Source organism: Cinclus cinclus, chromosome 14, assembly GCF_963662255.1.
Source record: "Cinclus cinclus chromosome 14, bCinCin1.1, whole genome shotgun sequence".
In the NCBI taxonomy this organism is placed as follows: Eukaryota; Metazoa; Chordata; class Aves; order Passeriformes; family Cinclidae; genus Cinclus; species Cinclus cinclus.
This window is the reverse complement of record NC_085059.1, coordinates 16,884,908-16,899,760: the sequence shown is the minus strand read 5'-3', so window position 1 is coordinate 16,899,760 and position 14,853 is coordinate 16,884,908. Positions and strand designations below refer to the sequence as shown.

The 14,853-nt window shown below is 47.3% G+C and overlaps 2 protein-coding genes across 2 annotated transcripts in view; one reads left to right on the top strand and one right to left on the bottom strand.

Moving 5' to 3' along the window:
- The window catches only part of ADAM19 (ADAM metallopeptidase domain 19), a 32,326-nt gene extending 28,586 nt beyond the window's left edge, over positions 1–3,740 (top strand). The window contains exons 22-23 of the mRNA XM_062502165.1: positions 507–653; positions 1,390–3,740. Coding sequence (XP_062358149.1) covers positions 507–653; positions 1,390–1,464 — 222 coding nt within the window. The 3' untranslated portion in view covers positions 1,465–3,740. The remainder of the gene's footprint in view (positions 1–506; positions 654–1,389) is intronic.
- A 1,578-nt stretch (positions 3,741–5,318) lies between these two features.
- Positions 5,319–12,206, bottom strand: NIPAL4 (NIPA like domain containing 4). The gene is made up of 6 exons (XM_062502039.1): positions 12,170–12,206; positions 10,240–10,488; positions 8,332–8,388; positions 7,276–7,366; positions 6,022–6,182; positions 5,319–5,923 (listed from the first exon to the last, which is right to left on the bottom strand). The coding sequence occupies exons 1-6, from the start codon at positions 12,204–12,206 to the stop codon at positions 5,319–5,321; spliced, it is 1,200 nt and encodes a 399-aa protein (XP_062358023.1).
- Positions 12,207–14,853: the final 2,647 nt, after the last annotated feature.

Here is a 14,853-nt window from a genome sequence, read left to right as displayed (position 1 = left end):
AGCAATAGATCCCCAAACCATCAAGCATTGCATTTATGTGTAGTCTGAGGAGACTGCAGGGGTTTTGGGTGCCCTCCAAGTCGTGAGTGCAGCTGTGTTTGTTAAATCAACACCTGTAAAGCAGCAGCTAAGCACAGAGCCTGAGCAACAACAGGCAATTGGCTCTTGTGGGGGCAGCTTCTCCCCCTGAGACATGCTTTCCACTGAAATTCATTAGATGAATGGAAAATATAATGCTCTGAGCATCCTATTAGGGATAGCTGTGCGCACAAACAAATAACTGTTTGTGGGTCTGTGTGTGTTTGTATGGCTACAAGAACGTGCATATATATAGTGTTTACAGGCACTGTATAATGAAACAAACAGTGAGTGTATGTGTGTGGAACTTGCTTCCAGCCACGAGGTGCATCAGTTAATGTGGCTAATTAAAAAGGCTCTGGAACACGAGTTATCTATTACTTCCAAAACTTAAGGCTTAAATTCAAAACTATTTCTTTGTTCCATAGGATATTTCAAGGCCCCAGCCACCCCAGAGAGCTCTGCCAGCAAATCCCATCCCATCCAGATCCAGAGGCTGGCAGGGGAGCAGCCCTGCTGTCCCACTGCCTCCTGGGCACACCAGAGCTCCAGGATGCCTCCAGCCTGTGGCAGAGGTGGGCACTGAGAGGGGTGGTGGGAAGCACCATTCACCCCTGGGGAATAAAACCACTCTGAAGGGAATATCAGTCTGCAACACACCTTCATGCACAGCCCAGGTGGGTGGAGAGAGAGAGGCTGTGGGTTGGTCAACTTTATTGCAGGGTTCTCTGTTTTTGCCTGTTTCACATTGACAATTTATTGGGTTGAGCAAAGCAACAAAAGAACTCAGTCCTCCACATCCCTGAACAATTCCTCAGGCAAGACATTTGTGTGAGTGGGGCAGAGCAATGGGGTCAAGGGCTGTGGGACCCAGAAGTGTTAGTGAAGAGCAGCAAAACATGAAAATTCACACAAGACTTGAAGATCCCAGTAAAGAAAAAAAATTCTTCTCAGCCTCTCTAGCTGTGGCTAAGGAGATGCTTTCTCTGCAGGGAGTGTTTCACAAAAAACCATCCTGAACACAGGCACTTAATGAGGGACTTCTAGGCACTGAGTTCAGTGCTCTGCAAACTGGGCCCTTTAACACAAAACATCTCCACACAGCCCAGCTGTGTGTCTCCAGCCTGCAATACACTGGAGGCAGCTGTGGAAAACAGAGAAAATTGCAGAAACTTCCTTGTGGGAGAGTTCCTACGTGATGCATTGGGTTGTGAATGCAGGCAGGCTAACATCAGCTCCAGGAGAGGGCAAGGACAGGGCTCATTCTTCCGCCAGTGCTCACTCCTTTTCCCCTTTTTCCATCTCACCCAGAATGCTGGTGCCTGGACAGCTGGAGCAGTGAACAACTTGAAAGTGGGACAGCCAGGCTCCCGTGGGCATTCCTGAAGCAGCCTGTTCCTGGCTGGCTCTGATCTTCAGAGGCCACTGGATGGCCTTCATCACCCAAAAACACACTCACACCTTCACTGCCACGGACAGTGTCCCAGCTCCTCTCCTCCTGCCCCACCCCTGTTCCCTCTGTGGTTCACCAGGCTCCAGTCAGGCATGGCAGGAGTGCCCCAGGTACACGCCAGGCTCAGCTGGACCCTCTCTGCCTTTTCCACATAGGGATGACTTGTTTATATGGTATTTAAATATTGTTGTGCAATATCTAGAGCAGGGATGGGGTGATGTGGGTTTCACGTGTCTTTAATCAGTTATTTAAAGTGTTACCAGGGAGAACAAGCTGTGAGTGCAGGTGCTGGCCTTGATGGGCTTTCATGTGAGCCCTGTTGGCTTCCTCAGCCCCCCATGCAGCTGCAGGAGCATATTGGTGCTATACAGAACCCATTGCCTCTGGGGAGAGCAGAAGGCAGCTGGTAATAACATTCTTCAGTTTATTCTCTGTTTACAGGGGGTGGCAAGTGGGGCCCCAACAGGCAGCAGTGGAAATATAGTTTATGGGGTCACTGTGGATTTTGGTCAGCTTTAGCAGAGGGGATTATTTTTTATTTAATTGTTTACCCATATAACCCCTCTTCAGCAGGAGCATTGCAGCCCTTCTATCCTCCAGCACTCGCTTGTCTTCCCTTGGTGCTGTAAATCCCAAAAGCAGCCCCAGCATGGCCCGTGAGCTCCAGTCCATGTCATTAGGACACACTCAAGGTACGATAGGGCAGCTCTGGCCCAGATCCAGGGCAAAAGGGCAGCAGGAATCTCAGCAGCAGGCAGTGCTGAGAGCCCTCTGCAGTGTGCGGTACCGTGAGCACGAGATGCCTTTGCTTGTCTCTTCAGGCTTTGGTCTGTGCTGAGCTGTAACTCAGCATGGGCTGTCTGCTCCCCAAACCAGTGAGAAACCTACCTGGAAAATGCCCAGGTGGTGAAACAGCCAGAATATTAATACAATGTATGGTGCTTTTGTAGGGCAGCTCTCTGACTCCAGGCTTTTTCTCCAGGCCATGGATGGAGAGAGCTGTCTATGTGCACTTTACACAGCTGATGGTTCTGACCCTGAGGACCCTCCCTTATGAATTGAATTTTATAGTTTGGCTTTTGTATGTGGGGCTTTTTTTATTTCCTCAGGATTTTAAATAAGACCTTTTGTTATGCCAGATTTTTTTTTTTTCCTTGAAATTATTTCCTAGGAGAACACAGGGAAAGCTGGAGCTGTGGTTACAACAGTCCTCTTGTGTCTGATTTATTATGGACAAATCCTTAAAGAGCATGACTGCTGCTCCACATGAGTGAAAAACTGTGTTATTGGCATAAAGAAAATGAGTCTTGTTTGCTGGTTCTCTTTCCTAAGATCTGCTCATTAAAGAAATCCCACATCAACCCTAAGAACTCATTAAATTTGTAGTTATATGTAGTAGTGTATCTGTAGGATTACTTAGGTCGCATTAGTTTTCACAACTTTACTACCTCTTTCTCCACAAGGAAACAATTCACATGGTGTGTCTTGAAATTCTCACAGATTATTCCTCATTTTACTAATTTTAGACCTTTTCTTACCTTCTGTGTGCCTGAAAAACAAACCAATCTAAAAAAAACTTCTTTCTGAAATAAGGGAGGGCAAGTAAAAGACAACAGCTTCCTAATATTTGTCTTTTTTTTTGATAGCTGGGCTATATTCCATATAAAAATGTATATACAAACAACCCCCAAAGTTGTTGTTTCCTTGTATGTAATATGCATACAATGCAGCAGGACTGTACATACACTGTAACTGTTGATTCAACCACATGAACTTGATCTCACATCTGAGCCCTCACTGAGGGCAGCAGCACTTCTGCTCCAACCCCTGATCTTCAGCAAATGGCCACTAAAAGTCACTAAAATTATTTTCACTGCATTTCATGTGAGCATGGGATCAAGGTTTCAAAAAATGCTCAGAGAACAACTGGACCTGCCCAAACTCTAATAGAAAACTTTATTGCTGGAATATCACAAAAATGTCCAAAAGGTGGTTTTAAATAAATCCTTTTAAATTTTCAGATTTGTGCAAGTTGAGTGACTGAGACCAGGGGAACTGCAGGAGGAGTAAAAGATGGTTAAACCTGATTTTTTGGAAAGATAATATTACTTGGGAGAACTTATACCAAAATACATCTCACTTTCTCCCGTGTCCACATGTTAATGGTTTACAATAATACTCTCTATGCATCTATGCAAATACTTGAAGAATGCAATTCATTGTGCCTTTTGCCTAGTTTTAATAAAATTTGTTAGTTATCATTAACAAATACTCTTTCACTGTCTATTATTTCATTACCTCAGTTCAAATCTTCATTTTCTACATGGCATTTCTGCAGGCAGGGCAGGATTGCTTTAATGCAATGTACTTCTAGAGTGAAGAAAGATGAGTCCCATTTACAGCCATTTCCCGAAATACAATGCACTAAGCACCACACTGATTAGGATGCCAAAGCCAACGTGAGCGACTTGGATTATTTTCTGCCACCAAAGGAGGTCGCTGCCGTTTTACTCTGTTACAGATGCTCCTTCTGTTGTTCTCAGCTGTCCCTCAACCTCTTTATCCTTTAGGGCTACACTAGTAAGATGAATAATGAAAAACTTTCAGATCCACCTGCAACTTTTTTTTTAAAAAAACCTTTATTTCCCTTTCCACATTCCAAAAAGATAGCACTGAAATGTTATCAGAATAGGAGATTGCACTGTCCTCTCTCTCAAAGCCCCACATTGGATTTGCTCAGTGATGCTCACACCCAGGTAGAATCAGGTGAGCATCTCAGAGGACAGCAGGACACCTCACAGGGCTCAAAGAATTTGGGGGGTTTTCCAAGGTCAAGAGATTTCCTGAGGGAAAAAAATACTTACTATTTACAGCCACTTGGTCTTTCAGACTGAAAAAATTGTCACAAGAAGTTTTGGAGACAATGGTAGAATTTCTCTTGACATGGGGTTTACCCTTCCAGATCTCCCCTGCCCTTCCTCAGGTGGAGTCTGGGTCAGGCCCAGCAACTTCACCAAGGCCTGGGCACCAGAGCTGCTCAGGAAAAAAACAAAAATCCAAACAAACAAAACTCATAAAAATAATTAGCACTGCTTCAGGGAAACTCCTGCACCTCACAAAAAAAAAAAAAAAACAAAAAAAACAAAAGCTGAAAAAGATCTCTCTGTAAAAACACTTCATGGCTTGAGTCCTATCACTGAGCCTGAGTAAGCAGCTATTGCAAAATTCACTGTGTTTTGCCCATATTCACCAATATTCTTGCCCTCTTATTTGCAGAGCAAGTGATTAAACATGGATGAGCAGAGTCTGAATAGCACCATTCAGTCCTTGTCTCTCACCTCCTCTTGAGATGCTGGTGTGCACTTTTGAGTTCATGCAAGTGTCTAGAAAGGAAACAAAAAAAGACAAAAACCACTTATCAATGATCCATCAAGGCCTGGACACAAAGACATCAATGGCCACCAGGGGGAAGGAGTGAAGGGTAAACATCAGCCGTGCCAAGAATAAGAGATGGGAAGGGGCCTCAAAGAGGAGTTTTGTTCCAGCACTATCATATTTCTAGAGGATTTTTGTTTCCAGTGGCTGTATGTATTAGGGCCCAGAGAGGATTAAACACATCCCTTGCTGCCACACCATGACAGAGATCCCATCCAAAAGCCTGGAGAAAGATCTGACTTTGGAAAACACACTGTTAATTTCATTTTCTACTTTTCCTTTTTAAAATTTTCCCCTGGCACTGGAATATTGACATCACCCACCCTACCTCCAGCCCCCTGCATGTAACACCCTAAGTGTAGAGCATGAATACTTTGGGTTTATCCTCTGGGGCAATGCTGGAGTTGTCCACCTCTATCAGGATGTTCTTGTCATCTGTGGTCACCGGCGCTGGCTGTTCATTCTGAAGGACTTGGGGTAAATTCCCTAAACTGACATCCATGTCTTTGAAAGCATGGAGTAAAAACACCCCCAAAATGATGGTGAGGAAGCCACAGACTGTCCCAATGATGTCAACCACAGTCATGGTGACCCACTCCTTGAAGAGGATGATGGAAGTGGTGATGACGATGGTGGTGAACAGCACGTAGTAGATGGGGAACACCAAAGAGGTGTTGAAAATGTCTAGAGACTTGTTGAGGTAGTTGATCTGTGTGGTGATGGATGCCACCAGCGTGATGACCAGGATCCAGGTCAGTGGGTGCTGCAGCACAGGCTGGCCAGCAAAGAAGCCCTTGATGGCAATTCCCAAACCCTTGACGGAGGACACGGAGAAGGCGCCGATGACGGAGCAGATGGTGAGGTAAATGAGGATGTTGCTCTGGCCATAACGGGGGGCGAGGTAGAAGATCAGGAGGAGGCAGAGGGCCAGGAGGATTGCAGCATAAGCCAGGAAACCTGCAGGAGGGAGAGAAGAACTCAAAACTCCAGCAGTGGGCATGGGCAGAGGCTTGCACTGCCCAGCCCCGAGAGGGAAAATGCTGCTGGCTGCGTACCCGGCTCCTTCAGCTTGGAAGTCATTTCCTCCAGAGTGGTGACCTCCTCATCCTCTGGGGCGTGTATGACCATCACAGTGCTGCCCACCAGGCTCAGCAGGCAGCCCAGCTTCCCCAGCAGGTTGAGCCGTTCTCCAAGCAAATATGAGGACAGAATGGCACTGCATGGGACACAAAAACATCAGCCAGTGCTTTGCACTCCTTTGAAGAAGGAACAGCAGCCCTAAGAAGGTTAAGAATGCTTGATGTGATACAAGGATGCAATTTTGGTGTAATTTAGTTGGATTCCAGTGGGTTAATACACAATCACATGGCATCTATCACAGCTGAACCTGCAGGGGTGCAGGTGTGACCTGCACATCACAACTCTTGTGTCAGCAAGGTGCAAAAATGCTGAATGTTTTAGCACGTCCTCTGAAATACTTTTTCAGGGTTGGCAGAATCATTTAGTCACTGCTGGGCATTATTAAGCTTTTAGTGCTCAAGAAAATTACTTCAAGGGCCACAGAAACCACCTGAACCTAACAACAAAAAAGCAAAAAAGCTATGTTAATTTTAATTAAATCATCAGAACTATTAAGCCTCAGAGAAACTCTGAAATTACTGAGGCTACAGATATATCTGCAAAAATATCTAGTTGTCCAAAAAAAAAAAAAATCTGGGGCAAGAGCAGTCCTAACTCTTAGTTTGCTTATTCATTTCATAATAGAGTCTTTTTATAAAACCTTAAGTGGCCAAAGCTATGTATTTTGGTAGGAATCTCCTATTTAAAAATAAAGAAATAAAATAGGGTTTCAGCCCTTTTGAGAACAGACAAAAACATGAGAGGACCCTAAAAGCTTGTAAAATAACAGGCAAGTGAAGGACAGTTTGAAAACAAGCCTGGTATTTCTGACCCTCTTAAAACGAAACAAAAGAAACAAACATCAAAACCCCACCAACCCTGAATGGTTAAAGAGCTGGAATAAGGAATGAAGTAATGCAGATATTTGCAATAACTTAACCTGCAGTGTATGTGGCTGCTCTTCACATCCAGCATTTCCAGAAGGGCAAGTTACTTAATTCAATGGTTCCCTAATAATCTCCCAAAAGGACAACAACCGTTAAAGTGTCTTTTAGAAAACATGAGACTTTTTTCCTTTGGGCGGAATAAATCATATTAATATCCATTCTAGTGTATTTTTACAAGACAAACAAGCAAACAAGAAAAAAAAAAAAAAAAGGCAAATTGCAAATTGTAGAGGCAAAAATCACCTTATGAGCACGCTCAGAGCCCCCAGAGGCGTGACAATAGTTGCAGGAGCAAAGGCATAGGCAGCGAAGTTGGCAGCTTCCCCTCCACCCACTAAACAAACACAAGAAAAATAAATACCAGTGAGTTACAGAGAACTTTCTGTGTTTTCTCTTGGGGGTTTGCAAACCAGCAAGATGTCACTCGGAGAGTGGGTTTTATGCTGAGGGTTTCATCCTGCTGCTGAACAGGGGCAGACAGCAGGTGAAAAATCTATTTCAAATTCAAAGAGGCACCCCTGGAGAAGGGAAGCCCTCCATGGGAAGGGCTGGGGGTGCCAGGGCTTGGCCAGGTCAGGGCTGCCCCACGTGGGCTCATGAATCCCCCAGCCCAGCCAGGCTGTGGGAACCCCAGCACTGGAGGCTGCCTGTCCCCTCCACACCCTGTCCTTGGGGCTGTGGTGTCCCTCTCTGGCTGTCCCCGTCCCTGGGCAGTGAGGGCTGTGCTGGCTCACAGCAGCTGTGACTGTGGGGCACCTTGGGCTGCAGCTGCCACGGTGAGAGCCAGAAAAGAGGGCTCTGAAACACCCCGCTGTAAAATCTGCTCCTCTCCGCGCAGCTTTGGGTCCAATTCCAGAAGATACTGGAATGCTGCAGCAGGAAATAAAGGTTTTAAGTCTTGTTTTAAGGGAAAGCAAGTTTTTTCAAGGAAGGAGGTGCTGCCAACACCTGTTTGTTATCTCCCTGTGCTGCAGCAGGAAACCTTCCCGGAGCCCCCAGGCACTCAGGGGAGGCTGTTTGCCCTGTGCCTGGTACACAGGCAGACCTGCCAGCTGCCCTATTAAAACCTGGCTTTTCATGCTTTTGATCAGGTAAAACTGAGCTAGCAGGTCCTGCCAGTCCTGCAGGAGGATGGAAAGGGAGATCCTGCGTGGATCACTGCCTCTCCTCTCCCTGAGGAACCTCTGCTGGGGATGGGGGAACTCGAACAGAAAAAAGGCTTTAAGCACGATGCTCAGTTTGTTTCACAAGGACAGACCCTGGAAAAGCTGCAAACTCAGGGAAACAGCTCCTACTTACTGGTTAACAAGCCAGCCCACCAGAGCCAGTCCTTTAGGTAGCCATGGCCTCCATCTCCTGGGGAAGAAAAGCACATGCAGGAGTTAATAATCATATTCTTCAGAGCAAGAGATGAGACTGTCCCTTTGGAAAGGGATAAATTGCAAGGCAAAGAGTGTCACAAAGAACAGAGAAGAATGGACTGTGCTGGGAGCTAATCCAATTCTGGTTCTAACCCAAAGGCTGTTGGACATAAGGAGCTTGAGCTGGCTGACTCAGTGAACCCTGATTTTGCTGGGTCAGGGAGAGTCCATGTTTTTGATAAATCTGACCTGACTGGAGTTGTCAGTAACAGCAGTGTTTGGCTTGCCTCGGAGAAAAGTGATGTGTTCAGATAGCAGGGGTGACACACTGAGACTGAGAGATTACAGGGGGAGATAGGACAAGGGGCAATGAAGAGTTGAACAGGAAGACTTCGGGACACAGGGTAAAATTATTTGCTAGAGTTCAGTCTCTTCTGGTTCCTCAACAATCCAATAAATGCTGAAGTTCAGATGTTATGCTCTGGTATTTCTCAGATATTGCTGATTTATTTGTTTTAGGGTCTTTCAGCTCGGTCGAGGTTTTTCCCAAGAACTCTTTTTGTCAGCTACAATTTTCTATCATTAATCTCTAATTCCTTTCAGAATGTTAAACATTCTGAAAAATGGAGAGGGGCTTGCTCTTGTTTTACTCACTTGGCTCTGCTGTGGGAAGAGTTCATGGAGGGAAGGAGGAGAGACACATCTACAGTTGAAGCAATACTGATATTTCATTGTTCAAGTATGATGTCAAAAAGCAAACCTATTTGTGTTCAGCAACCATATGTAACCAGCCCAGTGACAAGAGGATGGAGATGGACCCCAGACTACCCAGTGGCTGAGCTGCTGTTGGAAGCTTTGCTGGCTGTCTCTGGACAGTCACTTCAGCATTCCATGCCTCTGTGTTCCCATATGGGCACAGAGTAAAACGGGGATGGTGATATTTACTTCCTCTGGAAGATTATTTAACGACTGTTCCTAGGCCAGAACGGGGAAGCAGCAGTATTTTAATTATCATTGCTCTATTTTGCAGTTATGCAAGTAGGTCAGCTGCCAGGTAGGACTTACCCTGCTGCTGGAGAATGTTTGCAATGCTGATGGGATGTGTCCAATTCCACAGTGCAATTCTGCTCTAGGCAGTGCTGCTCCACCACTGCCCATCCAAGTATATATATGTGTGTGTGTACACATAAACACACACCTCGCCCTGAGAGCCTGGTGCTAGAGGAAAGTTATCTGCAGGTTGTTGTGCAACACAGCTCCAAAGGATCCCTTCTGAATCCAGAGTTCCCACAGAGCCGGCCTGTCCTGCATTCACACACGGCTCTTGCAATCCCTGCATCCTCATCTCCTCATCTCGGTGACCTGTGCCAAAGCTGCCTGGTGCTTCACTTAGAGCAGGAGTGGGGTCAGGGCTGTGCTGCTCTGCTCCGGGCTGGGGCACGGCCCTGAGCTGTGGCTTTGTGCAAAAGGACCCATTTCAAAGAGCTTTTAGCACTCGGCTTCCTCCTGGCCTCTCACATTCCTGAGTGATGGGCACGCATTGTTCTGCTGTGGGGCACTTCGGGCACAGGACATCACTTGCTATTTGCTCCTTTCCAATACAGAGACTGTAAATTAACTCCTTTCCAATGCCAGACCTGTAAATTAGCTCCTCGGCTCCCACACAGCACTGCTGTTTGGGTCTCACACACAAAGATGCATCCACAAAAGCTCCTACTGACATGGCTGATGGAAGATGGACTGTATCCAGAGGGGTTCCCTTGCCCTAGGCGTGCTGAAATGTGGATTGTGCTGTAGTCCTAGGAACAGGTGGTCCCTCCCCCTCCTGCCCCCAGGAACGCCTTACCTGCCCTGGTGCCTCCCTTCTCCACCAGCCGGAGCAGTCCCTTTTTCTTAAGGATGACGCTGCTCCCAATGAGGAAGCTGGAGAAGACAGCCAAGCCCAGGCCAATGTAGAATCCATAATTGTTTTCCAGCCGAATTATCCAGGAGCTATCTGAAGTCCCATTGTCAAGGACAGGGTCAGATGGGACATCACTGCTGATCACTTGGCACACGACCCGGTGGGAAAGGCACGAAAGGGTGATCAGAGACCCTTGGAGACAAAAGAGCAAATGACTGACATGACTATCAACAGTGTCCCTACAAAACAGCAAATGACTGATGACTATCAACAGTGTCCCTATTCCCTTAGGCTCATTCAGGTGTCCCCCTGCACAGCCACCCGTGCTGTCACCCTAACAACACTCAAAGATCCCCAAAGCTCAGGACACCTCTTTACTCACATGTGGAAATGGCAGGGTGCTGACAGATTTATGGCCTGCAGTTCAAGCATCTCTTCGACACTGTATGAGTCTACATACTGAGCTGGCAGGCCACAAGGATCTCTAAAAAATAGTTTGAATTTCCAAATCTATATGCCAGAGTATCTCCACCAAACTTCAGTGTTATGGGGTTGAACTAGGCCTTATCAACACTTAACCCTGTTGATCCAAAGGCTTTGGTGCTTTCCAGCCAGCTAATCCTCACACCTGCCAGCTCATCTGCAATTCTAACTTTGGGTTTAATGTGGAGTGATGCCAACACTATAGCTGTGCATCTGTTCCTACTCTGTGCGCTGAGCTGTGTCATAAGACAGCACCAGATTCATCTCGGACAATTAATTTCCTCTACTGTATAATGGTTTAATTCTACCTATTTGCAGAGTGCCCGAGTGCTCCTAAAGCAAACCCAGTCCTGCCAGTGTGGAAGGACTGAGAGCAGGCACAGGTTCTGCTAACACCAAAAGCATCACAGCCCTGTGGCTCTGGCCAAGGTGTGTTGCTGCATGGGGGTGGGAAAACTGCTGAGTTTCTTCCTCCCTTGACACTCCTACCACACCCAGCACATCTTTTACTGCAATCTTTACTCCAAGTGTAGTAAAGATGGTGTGACTGTGACCCTGAGGAACAGAGCAGCTAGGTGGAGTACACAAGCCTCTTTGTAGTAAAAGACTCTTTTTTTCTTCTTTTTTTTCCCCCTCAACTCGCATAGGAATTATAGAGCAAGTATTTGTGTTTCTGCAGGCAGAGTATGGAATGGCTGAACTGCTCCCAGCAGTGTCAGGAACCTGGGCATGGGCCCCACATCTCTCCTGAACCAGGAGCCTGGCTTAGATTTTACACAGCTGCAATCCCTGGCTCCAACACACACAGCTGAGGTTTTGGATCTGAACCGGCCATAAACGTTTTTCTAAAGGAAAAAAATACCAGTGACTTTCTAGATGAGTTTCCAAGGGTTCCTTAATAACATTTTTTTTCCTACTAGGAAAAATATTTTTGATCGCGGAAATATTTCCTGGGGAATAAGGCGGGGAACTTGCTGCCTCGGCTGGGTGGAAATTTCCACAAGGTACTACCGGGCACAAGCATAAGGGATGAGGTGATTACCGACTGGATTAAGTAATCCTTAAAGGAAAAAAAAAAAAAAACAACTCCTGCCTTCTCTGTGCACTTTAAGGCAGGCACAGCGTGGTGCCGGCTGCTCACGTTTCCCCATTCCTATACAGACTTAAAAAAACAAAAAGGAACAGAACCCCCAAAGGCAGGAAGAAAACCCAAAGCAGAGCAGTGACGGAGGACAGCCCCCAAACCGGGGGATGAGGCCGAGGGGGGCGGCGGGCTCGGAGCCGGAGCGGCCGCGCTGTCCCGGACCTGTCCCGGACCTGTCCCGGACCTGTCCCGCTCCTGTCCCGGTCCGGTCCCGCTCCGGTCCCGCTGCCCCGGGGCTGCACCCACCGTTGCTGCAGCTGCTGTTCGTCTCCAGCGGCTCCATTGCCTTCGTTCTCCGGCCGCTCAGCGCATCCCGGGCCGAGGGCAGGGCAGAGCACACCTGAGCCCGCCCCGCTCCTCCCCCGGGCCGGGCCGGGCCGGGCCGGGCCAGCCCCTCGCTGGGCTGGGAGCGCCGGTAACGCCCGGGCGAGCCTGGCACGGTCCTCAGGGCCAGTCCCCGCATCCCCAGCCCTTGTCCCCGTCCTCCCATCCCGTGTCCCCATCCTCCCGGTCCTTGTCCCCATCCTCCCGGTCCTTGTCCCCATCCCCGTCCCCGCCTGTCTGATGGCATCTCCGGTGGGTTCTGCCCCTTCCATCGGAGCCGGGATGAGGCTCCTGCTGCAGGGGTTTCTCCTCTGGAGGGTGTTTTCTTTGCTGCAGGGACTGGAGAAGGCGCTGGGGCAGCAGGAGGTGTGTGAGCCCAGGTGCGGGGTTAGGGGAGCCTGGTGTGCGCTGAGGGGTTGTGCAAAGCCAGGGGCTGAACACAGGCGTGGTGGAAATAGAAATTAAAGGGAAACAAGAGAAATGTTAGTGGCGATGTCAGGTTAATGGCTGGACTCGAGTTTAGAGGTACTTTCAAGCCTTTTGAGCCGAATATATGAAGGATGTGAAGTTGTTAGGGAGCATCCAAAGGAGGGCCATGAAGTTTGAGAAGGGTCTGGAGGAGAAGCCATGTGAAGAGCAACTGAGGTTACTTGGTTTGTTCAGACTGGAGAAGAGGAATCTCCATCAATTCCCCGTCCCCGGGCAGCCGAAGCCCCCCTTGCTGATTCTGGTGTGTGAATGTTTCAGTGTGTGGCACATCAGCTTTGCCTTATCCCCACGCTCTCTGCCTTGTTTTGCCTTCATCCCCATTCCCCTCTGCCCCCCTTCCTGCATTTGTGCTCAGTTTTGGCTGTGTGTACATAGAAACCTATTGCTGATAGAAAAGTCCTTTCTTTGCCATTAGCCAGGTTCTGCTGTAGGTCGACAGAGATAAGTAAAACCAATAGTGAAACAAAAGCTTTGCTTCAACAAGCCCACATTTATAGGTAGAAAGGATCCCTGTCATAAGCCAATATAAAGATATAAGATTTGCAGGATCTGAACATGTTTGGAAAATTGCCTTTTTTTTCCCCCCATAAAATAAATTGCCTGTTACTACAGGAATTACCCTTAGACCATCAGGCTGCAGCGTTGCTAACACCTCATGACTCCTTCATTCAGCGCCTGATCTTATCTCCGAGCAACTGTTTTCTCCAGCAAATGTAATGCTCAAGTGCTTTGTGAGTCATTTGATTTTAATCAAGTCTGTTCATCCATCACAGTCCTGTGGGTCACTGCCTGGGAGAGACTGTGCCAGCCAAATCCCACGTCCTCTCCTTTATTACAGGGCACTTGATAATCAATCCAAATCATATGGCAGCAGGTTTTGAAGTAGGAAATGAAACTTGTGCTAATTTATCAGTGTTCTGGAAGCAACTTCTGCTGCTGTTATTTATTATGCAACCAAAAGGGACAAGACCCTGGGCAAGATGATGATGGTGGAATTTGGCGTCTGTTTAGTAAATTTACTGGCTGATGCTGGTTAGGATCTATTAATGTAATGTGTGAATACAGGGCTGGTTGTAGAAAACCAGTCTGATGGTGAAGTGGGACAAGTATTTTCTGTGTTTGCAGTGCTGACTGCCTGTGCTGGCTGGGGGAATTCATGTCCCCTGTCCCCTCACAGACTGCTCTGCCTGTTCACTCTGGTACTTGGGCTCTCCCCTTTTCTGGGCTTTTTCCAACACCCTGAGGTCTTGCTCATAGCTGGGGAGGCCTAATTGTGGTGTGGTTGTTGGCAGTTAAACTGTGTCCAAAAAAATTTCCAAGCTTTTTCAGATGAGTGTTGTTGACATCTGCCCTCACTGTGCACAAAGAGGTGTGAAGGAGGAAACAAATTTTTATGAAAGAGATCTGGGGTTAGAATAATCTTTTTGGTCATGGTGCAGCTTCATGCATTACTGCCACAGCATGGTGCAGGCAGAAGAAAAAGGCACTTTGAGCTACATCTTTAGCTTCCCCTGTCAGCTTGATTTCCTAAAGGAAAAGGCTCATATGACCACATACACGTGTGTTTCATCCCCAAAGATAAATTTGGGTCTGTGGGCTACTTCTGCCAGATTTGACAAGGGGTGAGATCTCCAAAAGAAGCCATTCTAAGTCCTAGGAAGAGAGACATGATGGACAAAAAGTCCCCAGAAGGAGGGGACACTGCAGTGTGAGCTGGCTCTATCATACACTGGGGAAGGAGCATGACACCACTGGTGGGTGACGCCACTGAGGGAGAAGCTTCAGCCAGATTTGGAAATCAGCCATGGATACAAGTGTGTCACGTATTTCCTTCTTTCTGGCAGAGGGACTGCGGGGGGTGCAGTCTATAAAATCACGAAGTCACAAGAGTTGCATTTGATGGATTAAGCAAGGCTGTGTACGGCAATATGGGAGTAAAGAGCAGGTAGGGTTGGTGTGGAACCTTCTGTGCTTAGTCAAGGGCAAGTTGAGACTGATAACAATAAAACAGGGATGCAGCCAATGCCTCTTTTATTGCTTCATATCCTCATTTTAATGGGAAGGCTGTAATTAAGGGAATTTAGCTCCAAGCTATGACCTCATGGGTTGATACTCAC